The sequence below is a fragment of the Pelophylax lessonae genome (genome assembly GCF_965119305.1).
Source record: "Pelophylax lessonae genome assembly, chromosome: 4".
Taxonomy (NCBI): Eukaryota; Metazoa; Chordata; class Amphibia; order Anura; family Ranidae; genus Pelophylax; species Pelophylax lessonae.
The window spans coordinates 568,248,240-568,274,130 of NC_138771.1; the positions used below are offsets into that span (position 1 = coordinate 568,248,240).

The 25,891-nt window shown below is 43.9% G+C and overlaps 1 protein-coding gene across 1 annotated transcript; it reads left to right on the forward strand.

The window, feature by feature from the left end:
* The first annotated feature begins 3,100 nt into the window (after positions 1-3,100).
* On the forward strand, positions 3,101-23,227 carry PDLIM2 (PDZ and LIM domain 2). The gene is made up of 4 exons (XM_082256655.1): positions 3,101-3,256; positions 3,524-3,682; positions 17,393-17,528; positions 22,719-23,227. Exons 2-4 carry the CDS (start codon positions 3,556-3,558, stop codon positions 22,891-22,893), a joined length of 438 nt encoding a protein of 145 aa, XP_082112781.1. The 5' UTR covers positions 3,101-3,256; positions 3,524-3,555; the 3' UTR covers positions 22,894-23,227.
* Positions 23,228-25,891: the final 2,664 nt, after the last annotated feature.

Consider the following 25,891-nt stretch of genomic DNA (forward strand, 5'->3'; position numbering starts at 1 on the left):
CATATGTAGAAAAAATGTCCTGCGTTTCTGCAAAAGGCATGAAAACACGCATGGTGTGAATGGAGCCTTAGATTTACCGTCAACTATGTAGTGCAAGGGCCTGCCTGATTGCATACAAACTGAAAAATGTTGGGTATGGCCTCATATTATATGGTTTTGGTAAATCAAAAGGAAAATTGTACAAGAAGATTGTATAATGTATGGCCAGCCTTACTTGTGGATGATTGAATGGGGGCACAAGCTGTAATCGCTGCATGTCTCATTACATGCAAACAGCTAAGAACAGCTGTGTGTGCTGTCAGCCTTTCATTGCTTGCTTTGGGGCTTCCTACTTGCAGATATTCGCAGAAACCATGCTGAGTCTCCCGCAGGAATTCATATTCTTTCTCCTAGGCTACGTTCAGATCTTTGCATGTCAGGATTGCATGTCCTTTCCCAACACGCACTGCCCTTTACCAGACATATGGCGCTGCCATTTATTGTTAATGGCACCGCCATGTGTCTCCTAAATGCATGTGCAATTGTTAACGGGACCCCCAAACATCTGCAAACAGGCGTGTTTTTGTGCACGTCAAACTGCATGGTTTTGCAGTGCCCTGCAGATCGGTGTGGTGTGTTTTTTAGAAAGTGTCAGGGACTTATTTCCAGCTTTTCTTGGGTATATGGCAGCATATTGAAATGAATGGTCTACCCTACACATGATGCACAGGAACATGCGAAAAATACGCAGAAACCTGTGGGTGTGAACCAGAGGGGTAACCAGAATCTTCAGGGCCCCGGTGAAAGAAACGATGAAGGGCCCCCCGGACCCCTGACCGGGCCTTTCCCTTCAAGCCTGGGTCTCTTCCCACTGGTCCTGGGGCCCTTTACTCCCATTGCGGGGCCCTTTTTTACAGTCTCGCAGTAGGACCCTTTCACAAGTTCTGCAGTGGGCCCCCTTCCTGCCATCTTGGGGCCTCCTCATGGTGGTGGAATGCCAGGGCCCGGTCGCAAGTGTGACCTTTGTTATCCTGGAAGTTCACCCACTGGTGTCAGTAGTTTTTATTTTTTGGTATTTTAATTGAATTATTTTTTTATAATTATATTTTATTTTTTACAATGTGACTGACTACGACTCTGTCCATTCAGAAAAGGAAGGAGCTGGTAAATTATATATTTACCGACCCTTCCTGGTTCTCGATTGTGACACATCCCCTGCAGCAGTCGGCAGCAGAGGGGGGGGGGGGGGGAACCAGGGAAGCATACAGGGGCCCAGAGACAGCAGAACACAAGTGAACTGGATAGGAGGAGTGGTGGGGGCAGCATACAGAGGAACCAATCTCCTCCATTTTCCTCCTGCAGCTACAAGAAGAAAAAAGGAGGACAGTGATTTCTCTACACGCTGCCCCCGCCACCCCTCCTATCCAGGTGTACAGGGGAGCCAGACAGGTCCCCTGGGGCATGGGGCCCGGTTGCAATTGCAACCCCTGTAGTTACGCCCCTGGTGTCAACCAAACCTAAATGCACACATGAATAAGGGTAAGTCCAGCTTTAATCTGACAACTGGCAAAACGGGTAGCTGCTGACTTTTAATAAACGCACATTCACCTGTCCCAGGATCCAGAGATGTGCTCACCCGATTCGTCCCTTCTCCCCATCTTCTCTCTTCTTCTCTCTCTGGGTCTCAGCTGTGGGTACCTAGTTGTAAATAGCTTTGCAGCTTCACAGCTGGGTGCCCACAAGCGCCTCAAAATTGGTCCCCCAGTCTTCTGGGACCTGCGATGTGTCCCAAAAAGACTGCTGGGAGGGAGGGGGAGAGAAGAATATGTCAAAACTAGGTCCCCCCCCCCCTCCAAAAATAAATGACATGCCAACAGTGGCAGGGGAGGAGAGGAGGAGTACTTAGAGCAAAACTTCCCCTTTTGGGGGGAGCGTTGCTCTAAAGTGTTACTAAACCCATAACAGCAAAATCAGTGTGTATATGCAGAAAGGCATGCTTGTTATACTCACGGTGGTGTCTAAGGGACAAGTCATGCTCATTGTGTAAAAATGCTGTTTGATCCTGTCTTCTCTGATCCTCCCCTTCTTCCACAGTCCCCAAACCATCTCCTGATAATACAGAACCTTGGGGACAAGCTGCCCTTGCTCATTTTGGTGTGTATTGCTAGAGAGTTTTTTTTTCTTGGGAGGGTGCACTGTCCAGACAGAGGGTAAGGGGTTCTGCAGCCTCATAGGATAGTCAGAGCAGAGTGAAAACTCCTACAAGCTCTAACCAGACACAGATAGAAGTCACAGCTATTTACTGCTGATGGGAAAAGGTATTTAGCAGTTTGTATTTACTAAAACAATTGCCTTTCCATGTTCTGTGTACTGTAGGAGACCAGATATAGTGAATGCAGGGTCCTGGGTTTAGTAACCCGTTAAGGGCCCATTCACAGCAATGGTGGTGAAAACGCACAATTCCCTCACTGCACAGGAATGTGCTGCATACGTTAGACACGTGTGGGTGCGATTAATTGTAAATGGCATCCCAAACGCATCTAGCAAGCGCTCGCGTGTTATGGCCACCAAGACGCGTGGTACCGCAGTACCATGAGGTTTGGTGTAGCGAAATGTAAAAAGTTGCGCCTGCCATGCTTTTTGCATTTTCCGGCATGTTTGACACGAATGGGCTGTTGGGAACGCACAAGAACGCATGCGTTCTGGTGTGAACTGGAATTAAAGCTGCCCATACACTAGTTGAATTGCGTTTGTAAGGGGCATTTGTTCAATTTTTTAATCGTTAGTGGGGTCGAATCCATGTTCGTTTTCAACCGCTTTTCCTTCAGTAAAATCTGTTCATTTCAAAATCGAGCAAAGAAAATGTACTTTTGAATGACATTCATCAAGTCATGGAATGCCCTGGGAATGTTCATTCACAAATCTACAAGTATATGGCCAGCTTTATGGCTCCCCCACCCAACCATAATAACTTTGCCAATGATAAAAGGTATTTGTTCCTGCCAATAGAGCTTATTTGAATTTGAAATAAAGAACAGGAGGGGGGTAGAGAGTGAAGAGACAGAGGTGTGCCTGCGGTGAGAGGAGGAGAGACATACACAGGCGGGGACATGAAGAATCAGGTGTGTCCTCAGGACAGGAAGAAGAGACTGCAAGTGACAGAAGAAAGGACAGTCAGACAGAAGCAGGAGCAGACACGCGCAGGAGTCCAAGACTGAGGCTCTAGGACTGGCACCGGTACAAGGGGCATCGCTGGCAAGAGACGTCTGTCTGACATGTGAGCAGTCTGGGATACAGGCAGCCTTAGGGCAGGGAGGGGACCAGCATTGCAGACAGGGGGGGAGTGCTGGGTATAAAGTGTGTGTGTGCTGGGGGGAGAGAGAAGAAAGAAAAGTGCATAGAGTGAGCCGAGCACAGGGCGGAAATATGCTTACACAGGGGAAAATTAGTGAGAGAGGAAGCCTGCTGAAGAGGGATGAAAGACAAGTGTGAGAAATAAACAGTCTCTTGCGTTTGCTGAATTCTCAAAGTCTCCCCATTTCAGTCTAGAGAGGAGAAGAGGACGAATCGCACAAGATGAGCTGGTCGCAGGAACAATCCGATGTCTACAAGATGCTCCATGGGAATGAGGAGGTCAGAACTAGCCCAAGACAGTCCAGCAGCTTCAAAATACTGGCAGAGGCTCTGGAGAACAACCCTGACGGTACTTAGAGAACTTTAATCTATAAATCATACTTTTTAAAATGAAGGAAACCTTAAAATAATTGTTTTAGGTCTCAGAAAACCATGCCATTGTTTTTTTTTATATCTACAGCTCACAGTAAGTACATTGATGTGGTGGTCAAAGGTTAGAATTTATGGTCATTCTACTTACATTTGTGGCCAGGGTGAAAAAGAGCTCCTTACATTGGTGGACAGTTGGAAGAATGCCCCTTATATTGGTGGCCAGTGGGAAGAATGCTCCTTACGTTGTTGGTCAGTGGGAAGAATGCTCCTTACGTTGTTGGTCAGTGGGAAGAATGCTCCTTACGTTGTTGGTCAGTGGGAAGAATGCTCCTTACGTTGTTGGTCAGTGGGAAGAATGCTCCTTACGTTGTTGGTCAGTGGGAAGAATGCTCCTTACGTTGGTGGTCAGTGGGAAGAATGTTCCTTACATTGGTGATCAGTGGGAAGAATGCTCCTTACATTGGTGGTCAGTGGGAAGAATGCTCCTTACGTTGGTGGTCAGTGGGAAGAATGCACCTTACATTGGTGGTCAGTGGGAAGAATGCTCCTTACGTTGGTGGTCAGTGGGAAGAATGCTCCTTACATTGGTGGTCAGTGGGAAGAATGTTCCTTACATTGGTGGTCAGTGGGAAGAAGGCTCCTTACATTGGTGGTCAGTGGAAAGAATGTTCCTTACATTGGTGGTCAGTGGGAAGAAGGCTCCTTACATTGGTGGTCAGTGGGAAGAATGCTGCTTCCATTGGTTGTCAATGGGAAGAAGGCTCCTTACATAGGCGGTCAGTGGGAAGAATGCTGCTTCCATTGGTTGTCAATGGGAAGAAGGCTCCTTACATTGGCGGTCAGTGGGAAGAATGTTTCTTTCATTGGTGGTCAGTGGGAAGAATGCTCTTTCCCTTGGTGGTCAATGAGAATAATGCCTCTTAAATTGGTGGTCAGTGAGACGTACATTGGAAGTCATTAGGAAGAATGCTTTTTTACATTGGCAGACAGTGAGTAGAATGTGTCTTACATTGGTGGTCAGTAGGAAGAATGCATCCTACACTGGTGGTCAGTGGGTAAAATGCCCCTTTACAGAGAGAGATAAAATGATCATTGGTGTCAGTGCTTACTTATAAAAAATGACTCACTGCTCAACAAATTCCTAGCAACCCCTGGAGGAACCCCTGTATTAGAGAGCTATTAATTCTAGGGCTATAAGCTGACACTTAACTCTAAACATGCCACGGCTTGAACCTGCACTCAGGCTTAACCTGTGATTACTATGACAGCTGTGACCGTCATAGGCATCTACAAGCAGATATTACCAGTACCAGGACTCCCCCTCAGCTTCAGCTTGTGGTTATTACCTCATATATGACTGTTACTTAGTACTTACTACAGGGCTGGACAAATTATTATGGAATTCAGAAGCCAATCAGTCCAATCAAGGAGAAAGCAGGATTACTTTTAGGAGCTAGCTCCACTAGCTCCACTCCCAGCGACTAAAGAAAACCTCAAATATTAGGTGCTAGTTGTAATTATTATGGAGCATTGACTACCAGGCTCCAATGATTTGTCCAGTCCTGGCTTACTTGTAGATATTACCACTGCTAAGACTCTCCATAAGCTTCAGCCTGTGGTTATCCCCCTTATATGTTACTGTTATTGGTACTTACTTACTAGCAGATATTGCCAATGCTAGGACTTTCCTTAAGCTTCACCCTGGGGTCACCACTTCATATGTGACTGTTACTGGTACTTACTAGTAGATATTACCAATACTGGGATTGTCTGTAAGCTTTGCCTGTGGTTACCACCTCATATGTGAGTGTTGCTAGTACTTACTAGCAGCTATTACCACTACTTGGACTAAGCTTCAGTCTGTGGTCACCACCTCATTTGTGACGGTTATTTGTACTTACTAGCCAATATTACTAATACTATAGCAGTTAATCATGCTTCAACTGTGGTCACTGTTGCACTTGAAGGTATTTCCGCTGCTAGGAAATTAACTTGTTCCACAACAGGACACTGTCTGCCACTACAGCCATGAGACAGCACTGACACTGCAGACATAACACATATAATCAGGGGTTAGTAAAATAATTATCACTATAGCTGTTTCCACACCCACTAGTAGGTGGTAGGTCCTGGGGCTGGTGGTAAGTCCTAAGGGCTGTTGCATAGACTGCTGCCACTTCCCCACTCTAACTGATTCTTTTAGCAGCTACTGTAATTATTTGGGTTTTCAATAACCAGCAACCACAATAATATAACTATCAACACCTCTACCTGTAGACCAGGGGCGGGGAACCTTTTTTCTGCCAAGGGCTATTTGGGTATTTGTAAAATCCTTCGGGAGGCCGTACAAAATTATCAACTTAAAAATGTGCCTGTTATATTTGGTCAAACATTTAATTAGCTCACCCCTAATGTGATGGCTGCAACTGCTTCTCTTTGGTGAGGTGTGTGATGTTAGCTGGTATTGATGATGTTGCTACTTGCAACTGGTTTTCCAGGTTTGCGTCGGTCAGTCTGAAGCGCAGTCTACTCTTTGTGGTGGTAAGTTTTGAAAAGAACTGCTCATGGGTACAGCTGGCTGGTACTGCTGTGGGTACTGCTGGCTCTGGCTGGTACTGCTGCCTCTGGCTGGTACTGCTGTGTGTGCTGCTGGCAGGAAATGCTGGCTAGGAGAAGTGTAGCATGCAGCGGCGCTGCGCTGGAGGAAGAGGCGATGTTTCCTGTATTGGTCAAAGGCGGAGTGCATTTGATATCACTCCACCTGTGACTCACTCAGACTGTCAGAACAGAGCCAGAACTATACAGGAAGCATTGGCCCTGTTCTGACAGATCAGCTAAGACACAGACTCAGCTGTGTGGGGGGCCTGGACCAGATGACTTCACGGGCCGCATATGGCCCTCGGGCCGTAGGTTCCCCACCCCTGTTGTAGACCATTCCACCACTTAGGACTGTTCCTCCCCCTACTACTGCACATACTGTAACTGCTAAAGATTCACTGACAGGTGTCATCAGCTTAGCACTGTCTTTTTTTTTTTTTGGTGAAACGATTTTATTTATCCAAGCTTAGCACTGTCTTTAGCTGATTTATTAATAACACCAGGCACTTCTATTAGTAAGACTGTTGCATAAGTGAGCTAATAACTTACTAACTACATGCAGAGTAAAGGAGGATGCAGCATGTGGTATGCAGAATAAAGGAGGATGCAGCATGTGGTATGCGGTGACATGAAGCAGGAAATTGGGTTGCTGCCACCAGCAGTGCCTGTCATTACTCGTCTAAGACATTGCTACCATACTAGAAGGTTTATCTCTATGGCTATTAGAATATATTGCTTCTAGAGGGTTCTAAACAGTCCATGCAGAGGGGTGGGAAGGCCCCCTGCAGACACCTCAAGGGCAGGATTACTATGGGAGAACAATAAAAAATGGACAAGGTGTTCCAACCTGTCTCACCAGTATTTCCCCTGATGAGCCTTTGTTGGCAGTGTCTGTGGTGGCTTCATAGACCACCTAAATGGTCATCAGATATGGTGAAAACTTGACCATTTAAGACTGTCATCTAATTTCTGTGTAGGAGGGGGCTTTATTGTTGGATCTTTTATGTATGTTTTATACGGAGTGAGACTACATAGTAGTGGTCAGGCAGAGCTGTGAATTTTGGTAGAGAGATCTCATTTCAGGAGTCATCAAAAAAATACAGTAGATGATTTATCCCACTAGCATCCACCCATCGCTGAAATACCAGTTTTCTTTGGCTTGACCATTAAAAAACCTATTTTGTAGCGCACTTGACTTTTCTTGCCCTTACTAATTGGGGTGCCTGCATGTTGACGCATCTACTAATTGGGGTGCCTGCATGTTGACACATCTACTAATTGGGGTGCCTGCATGTTGACGCATCTACTAATTGGGGTGCCTGCATGTTGACACATCTACTAATTGGGGTGCCTGCATGTTGACGCATCTACTAATTGGGGTGCCTGCATGTTGACGCATCTACTAATTGGGGTGCCTGCATGTTGACACATCTACTAATTGGGGTGCCTGCATGTTGACGCATCTACTAATTGGGGTGCCTGCATGTTGACACATCTACTAATTGGGGTGCCTGCATGTTGACGCATCTACTAATTGGGGTGCCTGCATGTTGACACATCTAATAATCAGGTTATTTTTGTCAACCGCACTGTGAAGACTGGTGTTAAAGTTCACCTGGTATAAGAGGAATAGGAAGGCTGTCATTATAAAGTGTGTGTAAAGCAAACATTTTCTTTTTTTTTTGTAGTTTTGGTCGGAGTAGGTTAAGTACCAATTCCCACTTGTGAATGGGGCCATCACCAAATACATGCGAGAACCTCAGCGGGGGTTCCCAGCGATTAGATGCGGGAGGCAGTCCCATTGAAATCAGTGCAAGGCTGAGCCCTCCCACAGCTAATTGAAGCGGCTCACATGGAATCACATGTAATTAATTTCAAAGGGGCTTCCTCCTGCATTAGATTGCCAGGAACACCTGCTGGGTTTCTCCCAAGTAATCAGTTGCAGACCCATTTGCAAGTGTGAATGGGACCCAAGACCCCCTGTCAGGTTTTTTTTTTTGCAGTCTGTATCCCATCAGGGAGTTAGTTTCTGCCACAGAGATGCATCAGGAAGAAAGAGAAGATCTCCTCACAGGGAATATCCCCCTTAACCACTTGACCTCTGGAAGATTTACCCCCTTCATGCCAGGACCGTTTTTATTTTCGATACGGCACTGTATTATTTTAACTGTCGGAAGTGACGGATTACATATATATACCTGATCCAGCACATAGCTGCCACCCTGCAGCAGTAACACTGCTATAGGGCGAACTTAAAGGGGTTAAGACGGTTGTCACCAGAACAAGTGCCCCCTTTGGAAGTTTTCTTCTTACCTCCTGTTCCTGTGACAACTTAAACATTTTGCATTTCCTTTCCTTTCTTTACCGGAGACAATGAATACCAGGACAAATAGTGAGTGCAAAACTCGCCAGCGGGAACACAGACAGCACTAGAAACTTTAACCGCTTCCAGACCGCCCGCCGTAGATATACTGCAGCAGGCAGCCCCTCCTGCGTGAACCGACGTAGGGCTACGTCAATCGCGCGCCTGCAGCTATGGGGCGAGCGTGTGCCGCCAGCGGCACACTACCGCCCCCACTCGGCAGCAGGGACTCCGATGCATGGGGCAGGTGGCTCCGATTGCCGCCTGGCACCCGCGATCGCTCCCCGCTGAGAGAGAAGAACGGTCAGCTGTTGTAAACACAGCTGACCGTTCTTCTCTCTGGAATAATCACAGAGTGCCTGTGATCCTTCTATATGGGATCACATGTCTATATGGTTATTCCATAAGCTCCGCCCCTATACAGTTAGAATCACTCCCCTAGGCTCACATTTAACCCCTTGATCACCCACAGTGTTAACCTCTTCCCTGCCAGTGTCATTATTACAGTAACAGTGCATATTTTTTTAGCGCTGATTACTGTAGTAATGTCATTGGTCCCCCAAAAGTGTCAAAAATGTCAGTTAGGGGTCCGATCTGTCCACCGCAATGTCGCAGTCCTGCTACAAATCGCAGATGGCAGCCATTACTAGCAAACAAAAAAAAAAAACAATAAAAATGACATAAATCTTTCCCGTAGTTAGTAGAGTCAAAAACTTTTGCGCAAACCAATCAAAATACACTTATTGCGATTTTTTTTTTACCAAAAATATGTAGCAGAAAACAAATTGGCCTAAAATGTTAAAAAAATTAGATTTTTACATTTTTTTTGGGAATGTTATATAGCAGAAAGTGAAAAATATTGTTTTTTTTTTTCAGAATTGTCGCTCTTTTTTGTTTATAGCGCAAAGGTGATCAAATACCACAAAAGAAAGCTCTATTTGTGGGGAAAAAAGGACATCAATTTTTTTTTGGGTACAGCGTCGCCTGACTGCGCAATTGTCCATTTAAGTAACGCAGTGCCGAATCGCAAAAAATGGCCTGGTCATTAAGGGGGCAAATCCTTCCGGTCCAGAAGTGGTTAAAGAAGTTATAACCCTTCAATCTAAAACTGTAAAAAAAAGTTTAGACATCAGGCAAGTTAGAATACCTTATATCTATAATTATACAAGTATCAGCATAGTACCCAGGCAATTAGCATTTTGTCTAAGGCCCGATTCACATATGTGCGGTCGCGGTTGCCCACGGTGGGTCCGGTGCGTTTCTGTTCACCGGTTCAGATGCGATTCAGGTCCAAACTTTTTCCTGAATTTGAACCTGAACCGGACCCAAAAATGCACAGGACCCTTTTGAAAACAGCACCACGGCTGCCCAGGACATGTGTGAACCGGCTTACACTCGCATGTCATGCGAATTGGATGCGGTTTTAACTGCGTCTAATTTCCACATATGTGAACCTGGCCATAAGGCTGGGTTCACACTGCCGCACAGTGCGGATCACAGCAGTCACTGCCCCCCTGTTCACCGTTTCAGGTCTAATTTCAGTCCGAATTTTTGACAGAGTTCGGACCTGAAATGGACCAGAAGACGCACAGGATTCCTGTGTATTTTGCACCGGAGCTGCTCCCGAAATATGTGAACCAGCTACATAGATGCAGAGAAACCCTCATCTAATTTGGAATAGTGTGAACCCGGCCTAAAGGAAAGTCCTATATATTTCTCTCATGATAACGATGACTGACTTGTTCTAAATCTGCAGTTAGGTGGAGAACATATAGCTCTCATTTGAAATGAGATTGACAGTTTTCCCTAACTTTCTATATGCATTCTGCTTTTCATTAATATACCATACATCTACACGCCTTTGAAGGCACATTACAGACCCTTGTCACACACATCCTTCCACATACCCATGAAAAAGGAAATTTGGTTCCAATGGGACATCCATTCCCAACCAGGTTTCTGTGGAACCCTAGGGTTCCTCCAGAAGTTGCTAGGGGTTCTTTGAGCTGTGGTTGATTGTCCTGCTATTTTAAGGTGCCTGCATAGTTCTGGTGCCAACACCACTTGGCAAAGCCGGCAACATGACACCAATGATCTTTGTAGCTGACTATAAGGGTGTAATTCTAACCATGTATTTAACCACTTGCCGTCTGCTCACTCGAGCACTACTGCGGCAAAGTGGTTCGTTATCGTCTGGCGACGTAGACCTACGTCGCCAGACACTCCCCTTTCTCAGCGGAGCGCGCGCGCCGCCGGAGGCTCGCTCCCACTGTATTCAGTCACAGCGGGAGTCGGGCCAGGGGAGGAGCAGCGGCGATCGCCGCTGCTCTTCCCCGATCGTCGGGGATCTAGTGTAGAGATCCGCCTGCTTGTGTAAACACAGCGGGCGGATCTCCTAAGTTACAGGCAGTGACAGATTGCAGGGTTCAGCATAGCTGAACCTGCGATCTGTCCCTGTGTCACTCAGTCACCTCCCCCCACACACGTTAGTAAGCACCAGGCATACATTAACCCCTCCCTCTCCAATAAAATTAACCCCTTCCCTGCCAGTGTCATTTTTACAGTAACAGTGCATATGTATAGCACTGATTACTGCAGTAATGTCACTGGTAACCCCAAAAGTGTCAAAAATGTCAGTCAAGGGTCCGATCTGTCCGCCGCAATGTCGCAGTCCCACAAAAAAAATCGCAGATCGCCGCCATTACTCGTTAAAAAAAAAAAAAATGACAAAAATCTTTCCCTTGGTTAGTAAACGCAATAACTTTTGCGCAAACCAATCAAAATACGCTTATTGTGATTTTTTTTACCAAACATAGGTAGCAGAAAACAAATTGGCCAAAAATTTAAAAAAAATTTGATTTTTACATTTTTTTGGGGGGAATTTCATATAAAAAAATTTAAAAAATATTGTTATTTTTTCAAAATTTGCGCTCTTTTTTTGTTTATAGCGCAAAAAGTAAAAATCGCACAGGTGATCAAATACCACCAAAAGAAAGCTCTATTTGTGGGGAAAAAGGACGTAAATTTTGTTTGGGTATGGCGTCGCATGACCGCGCAATTGTCAGTTAAAGTCGCACAGTGCCGAATCGCAAAAAGTGGCCCAGACGTAAGACAGCAAAATCCTCCGGTGGTAAAGTGGTTAGGAGCTATTCTAACTACTGATCTCCAACATGTGGGCATTTTTCCCATTGATCCTCTAATGAATTAGTTAACTGCTTTTTTTGTCTAGGGAAGAGGAGAAAGGGAATATACTTACCTAATCCTCGGACCCTACCAGCACAAAACCGGCCTGGCACCCCCGCATTCCAGCTGTGTTGAATTCTGGCCTGTTCCTGATATCATCAAGCCCAGAGCAGGCTCCATAGACCAGGAACCGTCCACTGCTGGACTGTTGGGGAGCGCCATTTTCTGGTGAAATGAAGGATCGGGTAAGTATAAGCTTTCTCCTCACCCCTAGACAATACTAACAGATTACCGGTACAGTTTGGGCACAGTGCAGTGTTTCTTTTGCCCAGAGTTGAGCTGTAAGTAAGGGTTCCATAAGACCTGAAATTGATTTTAGGTGTTCCTCTGGGGTAAAAAGGTTAGGAAAGTCTGCTATGGGCAATATTACTACTTTTCCTCTATATTAGTATTTGAAAATAAGAGTCAGAATAACTTATAAGGTAAATTTTAATGCAAATTTAGTAGCAATTAAAAAAATCTGCAATTAAATAATACATGTATTTATACCAATTTATATATCAGTCCTCAAAAGGAACAGTTATGGAGTCAACAGGGATTGGGGCTGAAGAAAGGGATGGCTGGGAACTTTGACAATTGTTGTTTGTCTGGAGATCTTGGCGTTCAGGTCAATGACACGGCTGAATTTGACCCAGACTAGAAATTCTTAACACTGTGCTTTGATAATGGTAGAATAGTCACATGTGCTCTGAACAAGTTAGGACAGCACTGAGATTAGAGTACACTCCCCAGGCTGTGACATTGCTGAGGATCCAACTGAAGACAGGGATCAGAGTTTGTAGCTGTCAGTGCTGAGACTGGCGCACCTATTGGAATGCCCCAAGATCTGGCGCAGTCTGGGGTGAGGTTGAAATAGACTTATAAGGCATTGCATCTACAGCTGTACAAACTAAGTCCAGACAAAACACAAGCTGCTCCAACCCTATGAGGCCAATAATTCATTTCACTAAGTATGTAGTGACACTTCGAGGACTTACACAGATAACCTGCATAGATTGCTTAATGTATAGAAATATACTTATTGATCTGAAGATAACAGAGACATCTCTTCTACAGGACTGCCTACATAAACACAAAAGTAAGGGGAATGTTAGAGCTAATTTAAAGTAAGAGGAACTAAAACTTGGCTTACTTTACATTATGAAGCAATCGCGACACTGAAAGTTTAACTTGCTTATTTGACATAAATTACCAAAATACAGAAGGCAAGTAGGTCCCCGCACATGAGATCCGGACAGCACATATCTTCTGCCCAGAACATTCCAACCAGATACGGACATGGTCAACAAAGCCACTTTCTTCCAAGCATATGGGTATCAGACTAGGTAACCGAAAACAGCACATTTTTAGTAGAGTAAAGAAAGCATACTGTGGGGTTCATTTACTAAAGGCAAACAGACTGTGCACTTTGGAAAGTGCAGTTGCACACTGTAAGAGCAGTTGTAAATGAGCAGGCGCTCAGCTGACTTCCATCATCACGTACAAGCAAAAATGCTGTGTTTTTTTCCCCCGTGCATGTGATTGGGAGTTCTTTGCAAAGTGAAGCTTTACCTCATTTACTAAGCTCTGAAGCAACTGCACTTTGCAAAGTACACAATCGATTTGCCTTTAGTAAATCAACCCTGTAGTGTCATTCTGCATCCCATCACCCTTAATCCACCCCCTCCTACCTGAATCACAGGGTGCTTTTCTCCACAGGCTTCTATTAATTTTTGAATTCTGCACAGCAAAATCATCCATTCATGTGAATAGAAGGCTACGTGTCGGTTCACACTACCGCGGCACGACTTCGGGGCGACCTGTGAAGTCACGTGCACCGCGACTTCGACGCGACTTGCACGGACTTCACATAATGGAAGTCAATGCAAGTCGCTCCGAGGTCGCCCCCCGAAGTAGTACAGGAACTATTTTCTAAGTCGGAGTGACTTGAGTCGCTCCTATTAGAACGGTTCCTGTAGCACAGAATAGACAGCGACTTGTCAGGCTGACCAGTCGCCTGACAAGTCGCGGTAGTGTGAACCGATGCTACAAGTCCTATATGCCACTGTGGCAGAAGGACTACTAGTTCTCAATGGAGCACAAGTGAGGTTTAATGTTCCTCCAGCCATTTTATTGAAGGGGGGAGTCTTCAGAAGCCTGTGCATTATATCCCATATCCACTGATTGTGGTTGCAATGTTCTGCATGCTCTGCTCTAATTCAAAAAATGAATACGTACATTTTTTTCCCTTTTTGCAATTAGGGGTCCATTTCTTTTCTTTTTTTTTACAAAAATTGGAACATGCCTTTAGCTACCAAAAGTGTCATACACTAAACCTTTCACCCAGCTTCTGCATTTATTTTGCACATGAGAATGTTCAAAATAAATGCAGTGTAGTGTAAAAAACACTTATGGTATGTATTTTAGCAATCATTTTTTGTGTGCAATAATCACATGTACTCTGTACAACTGGAGCCTTGGCAGGCGTGTTTTCTTTGGCTTCCTATTATTTTGTCCAAAATGAATAAACGGCGCTCGGTGCTTAAGATATCCTTAATATTATATCACACAGCTGCACTCAAAAGCTATGAATACTAAAGCCAGGTGAAAATTGTCTTAAAAGTTGTTGCGCTAGGTAGAATATTATTCAGGTCCAGATGTAAACCAATATATCAAGTCCATGTATCAACTCCAAAATGTAACTGTGTGTTATTGAAAATACACAGTATGTGTGTGAAAAAGTTCAGGAACAAAAATAGATAAATACAAAACTGAAACAATATATCATAAGTATATTCAAAATATATCCAGTCCAGTGTACTCCAACACTGAAGGGTTAATGGTCCCCAGCACACATCAGCTGCTGTAATTAAAGGGGTTGAAAAGTCAGAAGGTTGCATTCTATGCATTAAGATAAAAAACCTTCTGTGTGCCAGCAGCCCCCTTCGGCCCCCCTTTTACTTACCTGTGCCCCCTCTCTATCCATCGATGTCCACGAGTGCCTCAGCATCCAGGACTCTCTCTCTGTATTGGCTGAGACACAGCAGCGATGCCATTGGCTCCCACTGCTGTCAACCAAACTTAGAAAGCCAATCAAGAGAGAGAGGGGGTGGGGCCAAACGGCAGCTCTGTGTCTGAATGGTTACACGGAGCAGCAGCTTGGCTCAGGTGCCCCTATGGCAAGCTGCTTGCTGTGGGGGCACTTAACAGGAGGGAGGGGACAGGAGCTCCAGCCAGGGACCCGAGAAGAGGAGGATCTGGGCTGCTCTGTCCAAAGCCATTACACAAAGGAGGTAAGTATAATATATTTGTTATTTTAATAGAAAATAAAAAAGCGAGACATTATAATCATTTTAAGTGTGATCCATGAACCCACCTATTAAAAAAAAACAAGACTTTACAATCACTTTAAGTGTGATTTGTGAACTCACCACCTAGGTAAATCAAGCTGCTTACCAAATGCCGACCCCACTCTAGGGGAGGATAACACCAACACCTGCTCCACCTTACCCCAACGTACGTTTCATCTGAACAGACTTTGTCAAGGGGATTAGCATATTGTGGTTCCTAATATTCTTATGATTCTTGATATTCCTATTATTTTGTGCTTAAAAGTGGTCCCCTCTCTTATCTCAAAAATAGGAAGGTCGGAACCCCTCCCCCTTCTCTTTTAAGGTTGTCACAAGGGACAGGAAGTGTGGAAAATATCCCCAGTGGAATCACAGATTGGGATAAATACCAAGCAGAAATATTACACCTTTGCGCTCTAGCAAAAAACTAAAAGTTAAAGCTCTGACATTAGCTTTTCAGGGGTACATACAAACTGCAGTATAAATAAAATAGGTTTATCCTTTTATATATGTATATAGGGATATGTAGACAGATTGCCCACGGCAACTATTAGGTTTCCAGTTGTCATTTTTCTAGTTCAGGTTACAAGCTCAAAGGACTGGTTGGTTGCTGTAAACCAGCCTTTCTCAACCTTTTTAACTGGGAGCAACCCTTGAAATGACTTTCAGGTCTCTGCTGATAATTTTTATATCTACAGCCCACCAGGAGAACACAGTGATTATTGATCAACTTGGGTACATTCAGCCTGCCCATACATGGTTCGGATCTTGGCTGGTTCCTGCTGGACCGGCCAAGATTGGAACCGTCAATGGCCAGCCTTAGATTAGTGTTCAGTGGGAAGAAGGTTTCTTTCATTAATGGACAGTAGGAAGAATGCTCCTCACATTAATGGTCAGTGGGAAGAATGCTTTACATGTTAGTGGTCAGTGGGAAGGATTCCCCTTACATTAGAGATTAGTGGAAAAAGCTCTTCTTACATTGGTTACAAATTGGAAGAATGCTCCTTATGTTAGTAGTCAGTAGGAAGAATATTTCTGAGGCTGGCCATACACGAAGCAAATTTCTTTCCAGCAACCACGGGTTAATTCCCCCATCAACACAGACAGTGTAGCCGGGGGGGTTTGGGGGAAGTCATCCCACCAGGAGAGCACAGTGATTATTGCTAGCGGCTATACCAGCTGCTAGCGATAATCATATGTAAAATCCGGCAGGCTGGTTGTACCCAAGTTGCTCTATCGATCAACTTGGGTTCATTCAGCCTGCCCATACATGGTTCCAATCTCGGCCGGTTCTGGCCGAACTGGTCTATATTCAAACTGTCTATGGCTAGCCTTAGATTAGTGGTCAGTTGGAAGCATTTCCTTTAAAATTGTGATCAGTGGGAAGAATACTTCTTATACTGATGGTCAGTGGGAAGAATGCTCCTTACTTTGGTGGTCAGTGGGAAGAATGCTCCTTACTTTGGTGGTCAGTGGGAAGAATGCTCCTTACTTTGGTGGTCAGTGGGACGAAATCTCATAACATTAGCTGTCAGTGAAAAGAATGTTCTTTACAGTAGTTGTCAGTGGGAAGAAGGCTTCGTAGATTAGTTGTTAGTGGGAAGTACTCCCCTTACATTGGTGATCTGTAGGAGGATAGCCCCTTACAGATAGATGAAAATATCATTGGGGCCAGTGGTAGCTTATCCAAGATGCAAAAATTACTTACTTTTCGAGGAACCCCTATCAATCTTTGGGATTCAAAAGAATCCTGGTTGAGAAATCAGTCACCTTTTCACATCCCTTACATTTGAATTAATTTAAATGCAGCTCAACATGATTGTTACATTTTATTAAACAGTTGTCATCTGTTGTCTGTACATATCAGCTGCCAACCTTCAGTATTTGAAGGATGCACATGAACAAAGAATAGAAACGGTCTTGTGATCTGGCACCAAAAACTAACTGGAACAGTCATGCGATTTATCTTTTTCCTAGGAAGATGTGAAATGCTCAGGAGATACACAAATCACAGATAGGAAACACATATGACTCATTCACTTGTTGTGGAAACCATCTGTAGGATTGGAGGAAGATTGAGATTTCAGTTTTATAGGAATCTCTGAATGTTTTGGATGGAGCTCAGAATAAGAAGGGTTGTTTTGCTGTGTTCCAGGTATTTCTACAACCTTCCCCAGCAGACTGTCACCCAGTGCACAGAAACCTATAAGCAGCAGCACTATGCAGAAACCCATCCTCAACTCAGTGCCTTCCCCGGTGAGGGTCTGCGAGAAGTGCAGCAAAGGCATCAGGTGAGTGCCGTGACATCATGGTCCAAATGGTGAATTAGAGGTAATAGTGGGGTCAAGTAAGCACTGTAAACACTGTTATAAAGTTATATACTAGTTAATTATAGTTAGTAATTAACTATATAAAGTTAATTACTAATAGTACAAAGTTCAGATCAAATTCATACACTCACCCAATCAAATTTACTGATGTAATCTATGCAAAATGGCCACCTTTAATGCACTTAAATAAGCACCCTTTTACAGAGAAAGTGGTTAAAGCATATGTAAACCGGTTCTACTAAATTATTTTCTTTCTTGCTAGAATTAAGTCAACTAATTTTCGTCATAAAACCCTTAATATCTCACCCAGACCTGCTATTTGAATAAAATCCCAGATATATTAAACAGGTATTATTACAATAAGTATTATTTTTCTCGAACAAAAAACACATTCACAGTTAGAATTGTGTTCATTTGAGAAACATTTTGTGCTCCTTCTATGGCAACTACTGATCAAACAGATGCTAAGATGGCAGCTTTAATGGCTGTAAAAGAGAGGCGGGGTTTAGTTTCACCTTACAGACCCTGAAAATGCAGGAAAATGACTGTTGATCTGCCAGAAATGCCCTGTTGTATAGCATTTTTAGTTGAATAAGTGGTGTCAACACTGCCCAGTGCCTTTTGCTTAACTGCTTAACCATTCCCTACAACATAAAAGCGAATCCATCTGTAGTCCATGATAAGAAGTAGATGAGATAGATAGAACACAGAAAGTGTGCAGAGAACACAGGACAGCTCTGATTTTCTAGCAGGACCAACGGGTCATTTTTGCAATTATCATCAAACATCTAAAACAATTAGCTTTATACGATTCCTGGCGATCCTTCCGTGAAGGTCCTTGTTTAGACACCTCCCATTTAGGGTGCCAATGCTTGGGCCTTCTCTTTGAGTTGTGTTCCTATGTTGTCACCCTGTCATATTGGCTTCCTATAGAGACTATAATTGGCCATTTAAACACTCATTACTCAGGCATGGTGCACTGTTGTCACCATCAGGAAACCCATTTTGAGAAATGCCATGCAGCCATTGCTGGAGTACATTTATGTTGACAAGAAGATGTTAGCAGCACTGAGATGGAAGTATAGAAAAAAGGTGATAGAAAAAAGGTGAAAAAAATATTCTATTTTTTTTTTTTTAAATGTCAATTATTTGCAGGGATGAGCTCGGGCATTTTCGATCCCGCCAGGAAGCCGACACTGCGCTCCGCTAATCACAGGCAGTGAGACATTTCCCGATCCTCAGCTGCACGGATCGGGAAATGTCTCACTAACTGTGATTAGTGGAGTGCAGTGTGGACCTCCTGGGGGGATTGGGCACGTACAAACTCGAACACGCCCGAGCTCATCCCTGATTATTTGTGATAAACAGTGCTTCAGCTAACTAAATTCAGCCTGTACCTGGAAGATCCAAAATACTGAAGACATAGGAAGCCAGGCCTTTTAATAAAGGTGCAGTCTTTCTATAAGCAAGTCTGGTTTCCAAGGTCAGCCCCTGGTTTCTTTTATGTTTTCAATATTTTGGCTCCTCCAATTGTCCAGATGAACCTCAGTAACGACAAAACGCTGGACATTTATAGTACGTGTCAGCTTCTACATCATCAAAAGCCAAAACTCCAGTAAGGTCATGTAGAGGTGAACTAGCAAAAGAGGGCTCAATCCAAAATGCATAAGGTCAAAGCATGGAAAGGAAAGGGGGGGGGGATGTTGTGTTGCAGGTACAGAGGTAAGAGCAGAAGCAGGGGGATTTGTTTTAGGTGCATTGAATGAAAAAGAGGGCGCACTTCCAGCAGGCATAAAATTAACAACAGGGGTGGGGGACATAGAGTGAGAGTGGGGGAGGTGTGCACAGGCTTGGTGAGAGAGGGGGTACAGAGCTGCAGAAAACTGTTGGCCATGGATAGCCACTATCAGCAATAACCAAGCCTTACCTTCAGTAAGGGTGTGTAGACTTTATAATGTGTATATAGTTCATTCAGTTTGCATACGTGTGACACTTATGATCTAAGTTTGTGTCCGTTGCGTACTGACCAGGTATGTCATAATGACAATGGCATAAATCAATAGTGGCACTCCCATTCTTCTGAAAGTATTTCCTAATGATATAATGTGTGTTTATCTTAGTGATGTATGTGGAGTGTAAGACATTTGTTTATCCAGTGTGTGTCACAGTGACTGGAATTCCATAAGCAATATTCATCATGATCACTGCTATGCTGAGAATCTGGGATGTGTTTATAGAGACTTTCCTCCTTCAGATGAACAGGGAACATGTTTGCTTAATAAGGCAGTGCTGTGACCAACACTGATATGTATAGTACACAGTGATCAGTCAGCAGTCAGAAGCCGATTCCTGATCTGCCCATTCCGGGAGGAGGATGACATAAAGATGGTCATACTCACAGGTCCTATCCATGGTGAACATGGATGACGGTGTTTGCAAATATTCCTTAAAATCCTAGAAGTTTGCTGAACTACAGTTCTCAAAATACTATTTCCCTGGCTTTCTGACTGTCATACTAATCCAGTGACTTCAGTACTTTCTGATAAGTATACAGATTAGGAAATCGGACTTCACTCACTTTTTAACCTACATGTTGTTACTAGTCTATAACTTGGTATGGAAGCTATAGACAACCAGGCCTCTAGCGATTTAAGATGTAGGTCAGCAAAGACATCTTTCATATTACTCTTAGTGCAGATTTTTATGAAAATTACCAGGTTGTGCAAAATCCAGTTGTAGTCAGTGGGTTACTACCAAGCGGTAAGGGCCCATTTACATTCTTTTGGTGCATTAATGTGCACCATGTTTAAGCAACCCATTAAATTTACTGGTTTGAGACCGGCTGATCAAATTTAAATAGTTAAATAGTGCACAGAATTTATTTTACACCACAGAGACTGCGCGTATCTATCCTAATTCCGCTTCTTCCTGTTGGAGGTGCCCTAGTGACCCGGCAAGATTTGCCCATATCTTTTGGGCATGCCCCCAGATTCGTAGCTATTGGCAGGATGTGACTCAGTTTATTGCTACTCTGACTACTTTGCATGTCCCTGTAAAGGTTTGGCCTTTGCCTCCTGGGATTAGTTGACTCTTTTGCCGTTAGTAGGGCGATGTGCACTCTACTGGGTCTCTTATTATTCTATGCCAGGAAGGCGATAGTGCTCAAGTAGAAATCAGCTGTAGCCCCCAAATTACCCTTCTGGAAGCGTCTAATCAATAGGGTTGCACCCTTTTACAAAGCTACGTATTTGTCTCAGGGTTGCCCTAAAAAGTTTGAGAAGGTCTGGCACTTGTGGACAGACTCAGAATACGCGCAGCTTTGCTTTGCTCCTGGCAGGAAAAAAGCAGCTGAACAAAACGCGTCTTAAGCCGTGTTTTGCACGTGCGTTTAGGCACGTCAAGCATTTTTGGCATTCATTCCATTGTCCAGAATAATAATTTATTCTGGCCATTGAAATTAAAAAAAAAAACCCTTAAGTGCTAAAGACGCCCAGGGCATGGTTAAGAGCGTTAAGGAGCGATCAGCTTTTTTTCGCCCAAATACTCCTCTCCTGAATGCGCAAGTGATATTTTTTTTCAGCCTCTAAATGCCTATAATTGCCTATGTGTTTGTGGATGCTTGAAGGGCGTTTAGAGGTAAAAGGGAAAAAAACACCAAACACCCATAAAAGCGCGTTTTTATGCCTCCCAGTGTGCATGAGCCCTAAATGTTCTGACATGCTGATTTCACTGAAGGTAAACTCTGGTTACAATACTTTGCATCACATGCAAATTGAAGGGAATTTACTTTAATTCACGGGACTGTCCTGTCTGTACAGTGCTTTGCGAAATTATTCGGCCCCCTTGAACTTTTCGACCTTTTGCTACATTTCAGGCTTCGAACATATAGATATAAATCTGTAATTTTTTGTGAAGAATCAACAACAAGTGGGACACAATTATGAAGTGGAACGAAATTTATTGGATATTTCAAACTTTTTTAACAAATAAAAAACTGAAAAATTGGGCGTGCAAAATTATTCAGCTCCCTTAAGTTAATACTTTGTAGCACCACCTTTTGCTGCGATTACAGCTGTAAGTCGCTTGGGGTATGTCTCTATCAGTTTTGCACATCGAGAGACTGACATTTTTGCCCATTCCTCCTTGCAAAACAGCTCGAGCTCAGTGAGGTTGGATGGAGAGCGTTTGTGAACAGCAGTTTTCAGTTCTTTCCACAGAGTCTCGATTGGATTCAGGTCTGGGCTTTGACTTGGCCATTCTAACACCTGGATATGTTTATTTGTGAACCATTCCATTGTAGATTTTGCTTTATGTTTTGGATCATTGTCTTGTTGGAAGGCAAATCTCCATTCCAGTCTCAGGTCTTTTGCAGACTCCATCAGGTTTTCTTCCAGAATGGTCCTGTATTTGGCTCCATCCATCTTCCCATCAATTTTAACCATCTTCCCTGTCCCTGCTGAAGAAAAGCAGGCCCAAACCATGATGCTGCCACCACCATGTGTCCCAGTAAGTCCTCCCGGAGCAGAGAGCGGTGACTTTCAGTCACCGGCTCTCCACTCTTCTCCTCCAGTGCTCATTGGGCTGGAGAGGGGGATGGAGTGGCTTGCTCAGGCTCCCAGTGGGGCACTGGAGGACGCCTGTGACCCAAAAAAGAAGTTTGACCATAAAGGCTTTGGCCATACTTCTCTTTTAATACTCCCCCAAGTGTATTTTTTAGACACAAGAGAGGAGAGAGCAGTGACAGAGAGGCAAGCTCTTCAGTCTGCTGCTTCTGTTTTCACTTTCCAGTCACAGGCTGGAGGAGGGACAAGACCTGTAAGTGTAACAACTGCAGAAGATAAAAATCAGGTCTTCTACCCTGCTAGTCAAGGCTGTGTCAAGGTCACCGCTGAAACTGAAGGCTTCACAGAGAAAAGGATCTATTGGGAGGTTCATATGACAGAGTCAATATAAGGCTGTAGTATAAAGAAGAATATAGATCTGAAAGGGTGAAAAGACAGACTGTGGAATCCTGAATCACAAGTTGTCATAGCTTCAAAAACATATGACTCTTCTAATTGAAATGCAATTACATCTCATTATTGGTATAGCTGATTAGATGATGTGTGTAATAAGTATGGGAGCACTAATGTCATCTTTGTGTCTGTACAGTGATCTGGCTGTGAGGATCTCAGAGGGACAGTACCGTCACCCAGCATGCTACGTGTGTGAAGATTGTGGCCTGAACCTACGAATGAGGGGACACTTCTGGGCAGGCAACAACCTGGTGTGTGAGAAACATGCCCGCGCCAGGCACAACACACAGGGCGCAAACCAGCGCACATGAGGAGATATCCATAGCACACGCCTCTTCACCCTCAGAAAAGCCTAGACCTGATCTGACTATTCCAGCAGGAGCACCTTATACCCAAGTGCACCTTACACTGAGCACCACCGGTGACCTCTACAATGGACTGTGCATGTTCTTGCTTGAACAAAGGATTACTGTAACCTCCAGAGAAGCTCTTGATGACATGACTTGTGTTTTTAACAGTGATGAGAAATGTTGTTAACATGGTTTGAACTTTACTTCTTCTTTAAAAAGGCATCTATGTTACATTAGATCCCATATAGGATCAGAAGGATGGGAGCACCACAAAGCTTGATTCTGTCCAGTATTAGTATAAGTATGGACTTGAAAAAAAAATACATACGCCCCCTCAATGCTGCACCATTGGCGTGATGCTGCAGCTGTCCCACATCAGCTCTAAGTCCAAAAACTGATGAAAAACATGACTGCTGATCGCTCAGTTCTCAGTCTTCTTGGAGCAGAGAGCAGTGACAGTCAGTCCCAGTTCTCTACTTTGCCCCTTCAGCGCTCACTGGAGAGGCGGGCTGATTGCTGTGGAAGGGGCAGGTGCAGCTGGCTTCGGCTCTCAGCTGCGCTGATTTCTGGGGATGGGGCAGGCACAGTTGGCTTCAGCTTTCAGCTGCAGTGATTGCTGGAGATGGGGCAGGTGCAGCTGGCTTTGGCACTCAGCCACACTGATTGCTGGTGCCAGCTTTCAGTTAGGCATCTGGGTGGGGTGGATCCTGGCAATACGGTTGGGATCCTTTCAGAGCCTGAAGTAGTTTTGCTATGGCAGTTGACAGCTGGCTTTCACTATCCACTGATTCTGGGTCCCAGGAGAGCAAAAAGAATTGTACTCCTGTGACCCAAAAGAGAAGTATGGTCAAAAAAAGCTTTGGTCATACTTCTCTTTTAAGTTTATTTTTTACCAAAGGGTAATCAAAAATCCAACGCATTTCCAGGGCTCAAAATTCTGCCTTCATCATGACTTGTGTGCTGGCAGTGGGTTCAAACTTGTACTGGAAAATATTGTAAAACTATTCCCATAATATGAGATTCAGGTCACCAGACTTGGCAAATAATCTGGCACTCTAGATCTTATATTATCCATATCATTTTACAATTGTTGTCCAGTACAAATCTGAACCCACTGCCAGCACACAAGCCCTGACGAAGGAGGAGTTTTGAACCAAAATGCATTGGATTTTTTCATTACCATTTGGTGAAAAATAAAATTATTACTGGACTGAATCAAGCTACTTGGTGCTCTCATCCTTATAAAGCTTTATAGACTAGTCCAGGGTTCCTATGGGACAACCTGGCTGACAGAGAGCTGCCTCTGAGAGTAAAATCTTGACTGCTATATCTGGGGTCCAGTGCTCCTTCATCACATATTGACTATAGATCTCATAGCAAAAAAACACACCCTGAAATGTGTGTATAGGGCCTGCCAGCTTTTCACGTCTCTGTCTACTATTGAAATATCTATAGGCAGGAGGGTTATAAATGTTATGTACTGAGAATGATAAGCACTGCATGATATGGGCAAAGGGCAAACTTGTTCTCCCGTCAGAGTGCTATATGATAAGCAGAGCTGTAATATTATATTATTTCATGTGTCTTCCTTTTTCCTGCACTGTTAGATACTTAACCAAACAAAGAACCCTTGTCTTCACAGTGAGAGCCATAAAAGCTTCTATATGAACTTCCTGTATGCTGATCACACCATCTGAAAAATAATCAGACCCCTTAGGGGTCCATTAACACTATTGTGTTATACTTGTATGTGTTACTGTCTTTTGGTTCCAATGGCACCTTAACGCACTAAGGCAGGCCATACATGGTTCGAATCTCAGCCAGTTCAGCAGGAGCCGGCCAAGATTCGAACCGCGCATGAGTAGGCTGAATATACCAAGTAGACTGATCAATCAACTTTGGTACAACCAGCATGCTGGGTTTTACCTGCGATTAGCCGCTAGCAATAATCACAGTCTTCTCCTGGTGGGGGCAGCCTTCCACAGCCCCACCCCTGCTGGAAGAAGACAATGGCCCAACAGCAGGGATTCCTGCATCAACACTGTCTGTGTTATTGTGGGAATCAAGCAAATTTTTGTTCCTGCAACAAATAAATTTGCATTGTTTATGGCTGGCCTAAGGAATCGTTTGGTAGCATGTATGACAGTGAGCTGTGTTAAAAAACAATTGGTCACGTCTGATTTTTTACATGTTTTGGGTGTGCTGGTGGCCATCATCTTCAAGGGGCTGCCTTAACACAATGCACAATTATTCACCCCAAAATGTAAATGGACCCCAAAAGTATATTGAAATGTAAATGTAATCTATTGTAGCAAACCAGTCCTGTGGTGGCTGCATTTGTTTTCTTTTTTTTTTTTTCAGGCTAGCAACATTTTCAGCCAAATACTTGATGATCTTGCCAGAAATGCAGTATCTTTGTCACTTCCTGTGACAAGGATGTAAATGGACCCTAAAGTATATCGAGACCCCAGAACGTAAATGTAATCTATTGTAGAAAACCAGTCCTTAGATGTGGTGGCTGCATTTGTTTTTTTTTTTTGTTTGTCAGGCTAGCAACATTTTCAGCCAAATACTTGATGATCTTGCCAGAAATGCAGTATCTTTGTCACTTCCTGTGAACTTAAAGCTAAACTCCGGATAAAATCAGAGGGGACCCTTGCAATGGGCCTTCCCCTGCACTACAAGGGTGAATGCTCGTTTTTGTGTAGAGACAGAAAAAACTGTTATACTTACTCTTTTGGGAAGATTTGTACGTCTTTGTCCCTGGGCCCACACTCCCCTGACCATTATGAGGGGTTCCCACTCTTCCTACTGTAGGTTTTTATTTATTATATATATTATGTCAAATGCAATAGGAGGGACTGGAAGACTCCTATTGCACAGAGAGGGGAGACAGACACAGAACTCCCAGGTTAAACAGTAAAAAAGTTATGGCTGGGAGATTAAGCAATGTGAGTAT

What these genes read in the sequence shown, in the direction of transcription:
- PDLIM2 (XM_082256655.1), top strand. Translation starts at nt 3,556, where the DNA reads ATGAGCTGGTCGCAGGAACAATCCGATGTCTACAAGATGCTCCATGGG. An exon ending in TCTGGAGAACAACCCTGACG is followed by an intron (nt 3,683 to 17,392) that starts GTACTTAGAGAA and finishes GCTGTGTTCCAG; the next exon opens with GTATTTCTACAACCTTCCCC. An exon ending in AAGTGCAGCAAAGGCATCAG is followed by an intron (nt 17,529 to 22,718) that starts GTGAGTGCCGTG and finishes GTGTCTGTACAG; the next exon opens with TGATCTGGCTGTGAGGATCT.